Source organism: Musa acuminata, chromosome BXJ3-7 (genome assembly GCF_036884655.1).
Source record: "Musa acuminata AAA Group cultivar baxijiao chromosome BXJ3-7, Cavendish_Baxijiao_AAA, whole genome shotgun sequence".
Lineage (NCBI taxonomy): Eukaryota > Viridiplantae > Streptophyta > Magnoliopsida > Zingiberales > Musaceae > Musa > Musa acuminata.
The window spans coordinates 6,735,861-6,746,091 of NC_088355.1; the positions used below are offsets into that span (position 1 = coordinate 6,735,861).

At 33.4% G+C, this 10,231-nt stretch overlaps 1 protein-coding gene across 15 annotated transcripts; it reads left to right on the top strand.

Annotated features, from left to right (window-relative positions):
- Positions 1-2,045: 2,045 nt before the first annotated feature.
- Positions 2,046-9,810, top strand: LOC135586957 (histone deacetylase 2-like). Of its 15 annotated transcripts, none has more exons than XM_065160829.1 (9): positions 2,046-2,240; positions 2,329-2,384; positions 3,963-4,041; positions 5,008-5,076; positions 5,150-5,246; positions 6,130-6,180; positions 9,001-9,084; positions 9,404-9,489; positions 9,563-9,810. In XM_065160829.1, exons 5-9 carry the CDS (start codon positions 5,205-5,207, stop codon positions 9,585-9,587), a joined length of 288 nt encoding a protein of 95 aa, XP_065016901.1. In that variant the 5' UTR covers positions 2,046-2,240; positions 2,329-2,384; positions 3,963-4,041; positions 5,008-5,076; positions 5,150-5,204; the 3' UTR covers positions 9,588-9,810. The 15 variants fall into 15 exon arrangements, 11 of the variants coding, with proteins under 11 accessions (XP_065016901.1, XP_065016908.1, XP_065016909.1 ...); XM_065160836.1 differs by lacking the exon at positions 3,963-4,041 and adding an exon at positions 6,347-6,475 and having other exon boundaries at positions 5,150-5,315; XM_065160837.1 differs by lacking the exon at positions 3,963-4,041 and adding an exon at positions 6,347-6,475.
- Positions 9,811-10,231: the final 421 nt, after the last annotated feature.

The window sequence follows — 10,231 nt, forward strand, 5'->3', positions numbered from 1 at the left end:
TTATAATTTTTAAAGTCAAATTTGATATATTTTTAAGTTGATTATGTAATCAAGTATAAAATGGTTCATTATATGAGTCGTTGTTTTTTAATATAAAAATAATAGTTATATAAGTTTTTCTATTTTATATAATTTTAATTTGAATTCGAATAGATAAAAAGTATGTAACCATTTTTAATGGATAATTAACATATTTTTTATTTTTTTAATCTTAAGGGTGCCTCAAGTAAATTTTAAAAAGAGAAGCACCACTGGCAAAAATGTATCATGAATGACTGTTTTATGTAATTTATATAAATAAATAAATAATATTTTAAATAGTTAAAATCTATATTTTTATTGATAACCCCTTTTTGTTATTTACAACTTCATTTGGAGTTTAGTATTTAAAACTTTCTTCTTATTAATTATGATCCTTTTTTATTCATAATCCTTGAAAAAATAAATAAAATAAAATTTATTTTTCATAATCTTTCTTTTTTTTTCCTCATTTGGATAGTTTATAAATATATAAAATATAACATCTTCTCGGTTAATATAATTGACCTAGAAGATAATATCTTTTGGACTATTATAGAACGTAAATAATCTTAAAAATATTAAATTATTATAATAAATATCAAAAAAATTTATCTTCTCTTTTTTTATGTTCAATTTATCTCATTTCATCATATTTTTCTTTAATCATTTTACATCGTCTTTGATGATTAAGAGAACGAGTAGGAGAATGATAAGAAGAAAAGAAAAAGGATCATAAATATGGAGTGAAAAGATGGAATTAAATTATAAATTAAGGACATATATCTATTTATAAAAGGATAATTTTAAAATATTAAAAGTTCTTAACATAGGATTTTAAATAACAAAAACAGGGTTAGAAATAATAGTCTCCATTCATTTTAGCAACTTTTAATGTTTCTAAGATACTCTTCCAGCTTATTAAAATTATTTTCAATAACCTATTCCAACTCCATACAATTAAATAGTTACAATGAAGATTTCTATTGATAACCTCTCTTTGTTATTTATAACTTCATTTAGAGCTCTCCTCTTACCATTCACAAGACTATAAATAGTAATTTTTATTTATTCTAATAACTTTTAATATTCCCAAGATACTCATTACATAAATGCTATCAATTTATTATTTAATTTTAAGAAACTCTTCTCACTCCATACAATTATTTTTTCTTTCATTATTGGTGATGTAAAATAATAAATAATAATAATAAAATGAGATGATCTAAAGATCGAAGATGAAGTAAATTTTTTTATTTTAATGTTTGTTATATTGATTTAATATTTTTTTATGTTTGTTAGATTGATTTAATATTCAATCTCCAAGATGACATATTCTACACTAATAGAAAGGTTATGAGAAATAAGGATATAATTGATAATTAAATGATTATATTTAGTAAAATTATATCTTATTATTTTTTAATTGATTGTATGAAATAAGGGATTGTTGATAGATAACAAGGTTTGTCATACCGAATTGTACCGCCCGGTACGGGCGGTATGTACCGGTCTGACTGTAGCAGTGCACTGTAGCACTGTAGCAGTACAGTGCACTATGCAGTGCACTGTAACACTGTAACAATATAGTTACTATTGCACTGCACTGTTATAATAGCAGTAAAATGCACCAATACACTATAGTAATACGCTATAGTACTACTATAGTGCTCGGTGCATCGTACCATATCAATACCAAGCCTAGATCGAAACATTGGTACGGTATGGTATTACGAACCTTGATAGATAATATCAATTTTTTTAAAAATTTGATATATATTTTATTAATTCACACCAATGATTAGTGGTTGTTAAATATGTGGATTGGACGTATATTAACATGAGTATATGCATATGAAAGATATAAATATCTATATATACAAATGTAAAATATAAACTTTTAGAGGGTTATGGAACTTAAAATTTGGAGGAGTAAAATGCTATTTCTAAACTGTGAAAGGATAAATATGTAAAACATCCTTCAATAGAAAATCCAATCTTTCTCGGCAGTTAGTTGCTCACTTCCCTACTTCGCCACTTCAAACCCTCGCTTTTTGTTCCCTTTCCTTCGTGAAGTCTCCCTCGTGTTCTCGCCGCGTCGATCCGTCCCTTCTATCTTCTCCGGACCAGCGATGGCAGCGTCCTCCTCCTCCGCCGCCGAGTCCCTCCGCAGGGCTCGGATCCTACCCGGCAAGCTCTACTTCGACGTTCCCCCGTCCAAGGTCGCCGTCTTTTCGCTCGATCTCCTCTTCGCTGCAATTCTTTCTACAACTGTTGGTTCCTGTGATTCGATTCTTCAACGGATCTCAGGTGCTGGTGATCTACTCGTCTTCCTACGACATCGCGTTTCTTGGAATCGAGAAGATGTAAGCAGATTATCATTTAGTTTATACTAGTTATTTTATGCTTTCTTGTCGATTCATATTTTCTTTCGATCGCTTCTTTTGCGTCCTCGTAATTAGGGTTCCGACTTTTTTGGGGAGCAAGGGGTGTCACCAAATTATGGGTTCAACGATGTTGAATTACTATTTTGACTGGGTGGAACATCAAATTTATCTATAGATCACGAAGATCGTGTTTGTCTAGTCCGGATAGAATGGAAGTTTGAAAAACTCTATCAACGTCAGATTCCAATTTATGTCAGTCGGGTTCAGAATACGGTAACTCCTTGAACGGCTTGTTTTCAGTTCTCTTTTTGGTCAGTGGACTCGAAGGTTTAGGTGGTAATGTCATTCATGATTATTCACACTGGTCGTTCATGGGAAATAGCTTCTAGGATTGCAATTAGTGCTGTAAGTGGGTGGTTTATGAGGGATGTATACTCAACTTTGATTATTGTGAGTTGAGGAGAGTAAATATCTGTAATTTTTCTTAAATCTGTAAGTGCATTTAATATGTACGTTTGGAATGAAGAATGACAAATATTATATATGTTCATGACTATGATCAGTACTATGCTAAAACAGCAAAATTTGTAGCAAAACTGGTGAAGTGACAAGCCTGTGCTGCTTAAAGTTATAACTGATCACTAATTTTCCTCTTTATGATCATGCTTCTATAGAGAACAAGAAACCAGCTGGATAAACACATCACTGAAGTTATCCAACTATATTTCCATTGTAATATCTAAACGGGTGCAGATAATAGCAATCAAGACATAAGTTGTTAATAGGTCTAAATAGCATGGTTTTCTGTACCGCCCGAGTCAGTATGGTATGCGCGTTACATACCGGCCTAACTCGCTACCAAGATGCGGCTCGCCTAAGTCTTTGTCAGCATGCCTCGGTGTAACATGTGTTGGCACATTGATACAGACTGATACTTCCCGTATTGACAAATTTCTGAGATGGGTTTGGAACCCTGCTAAATAGAACTCTAGTTGTACCCAAGTCATCACTAACAGATAATAACAAGTGATTGTGATACAACTCAATTGATGTTAGAACTTAGTCAAACGTAATCCCGTTGGACCTGTTTGCAATCTTTTCTTTTTCTGCAAATTGGCTGTAAATTAGTTCTTATACTGATTTGATTTGATTTTATTTTATTTAAAAATATTCAAAATTTCCAAGTTGTAGTTGTGAGTTGTGACAAGGGAGTGCTATGATAATAATGTGGAATAAAATAAGGAATTTGATTGAGGAAAAGGAAATTAAAGGAAGAGGTGACTTGGATAATAACAAAAATAGAAGAGAGACAAAATAAGATTATAAAGGCTTACTCAAAGTCTCAAACTATATATGTCAATTCCATCTCACATGAAGAATGAGCATCTCACATATGTAAAGAACTACTTACTCTGCTACGAGGTTATTCCTTCCCCTCTTCCCCACCCCCAACCCACTGAAAAGAAAATATTATTTAGCATTTTTTGATCGTCATACATTTAACCTATTTCATCCAGGCATCCATTTGATCGTTCTAAATGGGATTGTGTTTGCCAGTGGTTAAGTAAAGAAGGTTTTTTTGGAGAAGATACAATCAGTAGAACCATTAAAAGCTTCAAAAGATGACTTACTAGTGGTACGAAGTGCTTCTGTGCTTACTTAATATATAGATCTACATCTACTAGTGCCTCTTTTTAATACATGGGGTTAACATGTTTTTCAATCAGGTGCATTCAGAATCATTCTTGAATTAAAAGTAGTTTAAATGTTTCCATTATTATTGAGGTGATGCTTTTCCTCTGTCTTGGATACATATATCTTTTCTGAGGCATAAATAATTTGAATTTTTTTTCAAGATAGTATTGACTACGGATGATGTATGAGCAGAAATTATGCTACTTTCTCACAGGAGTCTGATATCTGGTGATGTAACATAATGTCAGTCATAAAACTATAATAATATAATTCTGAGTAGTAAGTCTAAGAAGTTTCATCATTTAGGATGAATTTTAAATTTAGTTTATAGATCTCTATTTCTTGTTCCAATTATGTACACGCATCACATTCAGACACAGGCTTCACACAAATTACAATTAACTCCCATAACAAGCCTTATATAAGAGGGAATCAGATATTGATAAAGTAAATTAAAAGGATATCTTAAGCTCGAGTTTTTGGTCAAGAAGTGATAAGATCTTATATGTTTCTCAGTTATGCATTACTGTTGTGAATACATCAGTGGCCTTTCTATTTTGTACATATTTCCAATGAAAATATAATCAAGCATGCTGTTTTTAGTAGCTTGGTTTTGTACCATTATTTTGTTACTCTCATTTAAGAAATTCTTCTTCATCTTGTTGTTCAGCCTTCATTTTCGATCATGTAACAGCCTATCTTGTTCACGCTTCCCATCAGATACATGAGCAAATACCATCCAAAATCCATATTTTGATACATTAGATATCTTCTTCCTTCTTTAACAGTATCCTTTGCAGCATAGAATTTTCCTTGAACTCATGCTTATAATGAAGGTTTAGTAGAGGTGTGAATTGAGTTAATGTCTGTAATCAAAATTTCAAATAATTACTTTGCTTTATCCTAGGTTCCCCAAGTTGCACTGCTTTCCAACGACCTTGTTCAGAATAGAGTGCTTTACCGATATCGCAAGCAGGTTAGGATTTACTTGTCTTTTCTCACTGCATCGACATATATAAGGAAAGAGGTTTTAAATTTCAAATTTTCAGGTGAGAGGTTCCATACTAGCAGCCAAAATTGCAATAGAGCGAGGATGGGCCATCAATGTTGGTGGTGGCTTTCATCATTGTTCAGCAGAAAAAGGAGGTGGATTTTGTGCATATGCTATATTTCACTATGCATTCAGTTTGATTTTGTTCGTTTGAATATTACAAGGTAAAAAGCTTGTTTCTCAAAAAGTTTACATATTACCTCTTGTATTCTGGACATGTACAATGCTGGAGTTTATCCTTTTGTGAGTATTACTATTCATGAAATTCAATTCGTTTTTAACATGCGACAGTGGCATTCTTTATCATAATTTAATTGCTTGATCAAGTATTACTCGGTGTGATCACCAGCATTTATCCTGTAGTTGCATGATTGAGACCTAGGACTTTCTTAGGTCTATGATTAATCATTTAATAGATTTGTTTGGATTCATATGCTTGGATTTTCAGCTCTTCTGTTTGAACATTTGCCAAGGTATGAACAACATGAACCACAAACTTAGCCCAAGCTGGTCTTGGATTATACACAACAATCTAAGACTCGGGAGTTTCTGAAATGAATATTGCCTTGGAATTCCTTATCGTTTCTTCCACTGTAATCCTTTTCTCTGCTTCAATATCACCAGTTAGTGCCATATCGTGGCACAAGCCCCCTCCAGACCTCACCACACAGAAACATAAGTAATGAGACAGCCTTTTGATTAATACGGCCTGCAGTATGGCTCATGAGATCGAGCAGTTATGGCTATGACTATTGTGATGGCTTAGCTAGAAACATGTTAATGCTTCTGTCAGTATCTTCTCTTTATAGCTGTCTTATTTGATTGACAAGACTCTGAGGCTAAAAGATACATTGATCTGAAAGTTGAGTTGGTAGTAAGTCATGAGTCGTTTCTTGGCTGCTTTTCCTAGTCATTACAAAGCTGTTAACTTGCTTCTCAGTATTCATGAAATTCTTTTGTGCTTTTGATTGTTTATAGAGTGGGACCAAAACAAAGGAATATCTAGATAAGCTAGATGAAGCGCTTGAGGTAAAACCTTCACACATTTTTTTTCTCTGCTATTGTTGATCATAGTGTCCTTCACCAACTAATGATTGATTAATGGTCAATCACGACCATGCAGTGCATGTAATGACAATTGCATAAATTCATGTCACTGTAATCTTCCCATTTTCAATGTACTCATTCTAAACAGGGTGCTTCTGTTTAATTGGTCATTTCAAATGGATGTGTACTAGTAGAGACCTTGTGGATTCTCATTAGAATGAGTTGATATCCTTTATATGTTATGGATATGAAATTACTCTTCCCAATAACGGATCAGGTAAAGATTATAAACCAGTGTAGATAAACCATTTTTGTCTTCTGTTTCATAACTTTTTTTATATATTTGTTGCTAGTATTGTGGTATTTGTATATTGGCCCCTCAGATATTTCATATCTAATATTGATCCCGATTATCTTGTAGCATAATACATATTGGTCTTACCTATTTAGTTAGTCATGCTACTTGAGAGACTCATATCTTCACTTGCATTCCATGAGGAAAAACATTTTGGTTTTCATACTATTTTTCTCATGATAGTTTCTATTCTCTAACATCCTTCTTTTACCAATAATCTTCCATTTGGATTTCAGCCTTGGACATAAAAATACACTGCTTACAGGTTCATAGTTTAATGAAATGACCAAAGAATAAAGATAAAGAGTAATTATACAGAGGAATAAGATGAATCTAACTTTCAGCCAAATGCAAACGCTTGCATAAAGTCTAATACTTTATATAGCTGAATATTCAAGTTGGAAAGGGTAGCAGGAAGTTAGTTGGATAGTATAAAGTTGAGGATTTGAATTTTGGAGCAAGTACTAAACATCCTTTGAATTTTTAGGAAGTATGATTTAGAGGAACAAAATGGTGAAATCATCAAACAAACTTTATAATAAATGAATACTTGATTGCCACAAAATAACACTCTTGGAGTGCCTTTTTCTTGGTTCAGTAAACTCAAAGAAGTGAAGATAGTGTGCTCTGTGGACTGAAATTAAGGGGAACAATATTCAAACATAAAGTGAGAGTGTATGCAACTAGCAAGGATTTTAGAGAATCATTTAGTGAAAACACTTGTTATAAATATTACTGTACTTTCATGATACAGACTCTTGTTTATGAATATTTTCTTCTCTAAATGTTCAATACAATGTCATACAATATGGAAGAGGTTGATACTGTCATTTGACTGATGATGGGTCTATGTTAACTGGATTTGAATTTTGAAGGGGTTCTACAATGTCAAATATTTTAGCAGTAGTGATGTCGAAGAACATTATCTTCTGCTTTGATGATGGTTGATACGAAGTCAGACTAAAGAAAAACATTGAGCAAGTTACTCCTCTTTAATTCAAATTGGTGCTTCTTGCCTGGTGTAGATAGCAGCATAAGATATGATCCTTGAGAACTTCATTCCTAGGAAATAATACATTTTGGTTGTTATTTCATCTACCTCTTCTATCTGTTTTCATTTGATTTGACATGGTTCAAAATGTATAGCTATCCTCTGTTTACCTACTTTTGCTGATCAAAATGAATTATATATTGATATATGCTTGGTCCACAAGCATATGCTTGGCACGTAGCTATCGAGATGGCTATCAGGGGGTGCAATAATATCTTGTGAGATACAGAGATTCTTGTGAGTAATGACTGAGCTAGTTTCATTTTGATCCCAGAACTTCAATTTGTGTCATCGATGTACTCAGCCTATTTTAGGCTTATCACTAGCTGTCATCAAGAATATTTGACATAATGTTGACATATAAGTGCAATCAGCTAACTTATCCTACGTTTAGGTCAAGTAATCATGAACATTTAGGTCATGATTATCCACATTTAGGTCAAGAATATTTGACATAATGCACATTTAGGTCAAATAATCATGAACACAAAGCTAACTTATCCTACATGTAAATATTTTTCTATTGCAATTGAAGAATGGCTAGGTGCAATTATTTGAATAGGTTGGAAATGTCAGTTTGTCACACTGATATAGTCTTATATTGAAAGTGGGAAAGTCATTATTATATTAATTTGAGTTTTAAGTATCTTTGGGTGCACAAGTTGGCTACTTTGTCAAATTATTTAGTAGTTCTATTGGGCTGATTTGTGACAATTGTTATTAGAGTCGATTTAGTACAAGGTACTATGAAATGTCCAAGTAGGAAAGAACTGCACGTGCTTGGAGGTACATCATGATGTGAAGCTACCGTAGGGTTGGACGTATCATGTTGGCGACTAAGGATGATTAAGTTGGTGTGGAGATTTTGGTCTAGAGAAAGGATGTCAAATCTTGAGTAGAGGAGACTGTGATGTCTCGATTAGTTTTAGAAGTGGGAGCATAGTCATGATCGTAAGTAGGGTTAGATGAGCCTACTACCACATAATTATAAACATTGCTGGCTACGTGGTTCCACACATTAGGTTATTGAGTTAGTAGTGCTATGAGGTCTGGTCATGACAGTGTAATGACATGAATTGAAGTTTACCGATTGATCTCATAATTTAAGGAACATTCAAGCTACTTTATTGAGATTCCAACTGATGGGAGAATACTTCTTATTTTTGTGGCATGCCACAAATGCTACTCAAGCAGTCTTCCCTTTCAAGCAACCATATGGATATTATCCATCTCAAACTGCTAGAATTACTTATCTAAACTGCTCTGGTTGCATATGATCCAAGTGTTATTATTGTTAAAGATACCATTTTTCCCCTTGAAGCCTTTTTGTAAAATGAAACATATTCTGGAGCCTCATGTTTCGTTTTAGTTTTATTAAACATAAAATTCATCTTAGGTTGCAAGAAATGATTTCGATCCTGAGTTGGTGGTGTATAATGCTGGCACCGATGTCCTAGGAGATCCTTTGGGCAGACTGAAGGTACTTTATGGATTGTATTTTTGCTTGTTGATCAGGAATTTACAGTTTCCCTTTCGTTTCCCTTTTTACTCCAAGCATGTAAAAAATGATCCAGATTGTAGAAAGATATGCTTTAGAACTGCTGATGAGTTGCACCATTTCTGTGGGAGATTAAAGTTCACGAGTATAGAGGAGAAGAAGGAATTATAGAAATACTCAAGGAATGAGAAAAGAGGACCAGAAAGCATTAATATATACAATGAAAAGGGTGGGGGAAGGAAAGGAGTCAAAAACATTTAAAGGAAGTTACTGAAGTAGAGTTTGTTTTGTGCTAATGCAGGTTTGTCCTGATGGAGTGTCAACTAGAGATGAGAGTCTTCAGATTTGCCAGGGAAAGAAATATACCACTTGTTATGCTTACATCAGGTGCATCTGATACGGTTTCTTGTACTTTGGGCTGTTCAGCGACTTGCTTATTGCTAATTCAATGTTGTTTCAGGTGGCTTTATGAAGTCGAGCGCTAAAGCAACAGCAGATTCAATTATAAATCTTTTCAATAGAAACTTGACAGATTTGGACAGGCCTCTTCCTCTTTGTTGAAAGTAACTATTGATGCTTAAAAAGATGTATACTATTACAATGACCAAAGATTCATTATTGTATATGTACTGTTATCTTGCTTTTATTAATATGATTCTGAAGACGACTTCTTTGTTCAGATAATAATGGTAGCGTTTTCCAGGTCTAGTTTTGATGTTTAAATGACATGAAAGCAACAAATGAAGCTTTTTGCCCCATTCCTGTTTCTTTTCAGCAAATAGGCCTCCATGAGCACCTGCGCTGCTGTAGGAGACAATCATCCGGTTCACAAAATTAAGTCAGACTGGTAATTAATTTCGGGAAATCTTGATTCAACATTATACATCTACATCTGCCGCTCCATTTTTCTGCTATCCGTCGGTTATATTCTCTGTTAATTCCATTCAAATTGATCTAATTGATGGCCTATTAATCAATTTAGTTGTGAAATCAGCTTAGCAATTGTCTCATGCAATCTTACGTGAACTCTGATCAGGTTTGGTCTCTGGATTCTTTCCACATCAATGCTCATCAGTTTTCACTAGTCATAAAATATGATTATGCAGTATGTTTATTTTCAGCTAACATC

Coding starts and splice junctions, on each gene's coding strand:
- LOC135586957 (XM_065160829.1), top strand. CDS start 5,205: ATGTTGGTGGTGGCTTTCATCATTGTTCAGCAGAAAAAGGAG. Junction 6,181..9,000: donor AGCTAGATGAAGCGCTTGAG/GTAAAACCTTCA, acceptor AATTCATCTTAG/GTTGCAAGAAATGATTTCGA. Junction 9,490..9,562: donor ACTTGTTATGCTTACATCAG/GTGCATCTGATA, acceptor ATGTTGTTTCAG/GTGGCTTTATGAAGTCGAGC.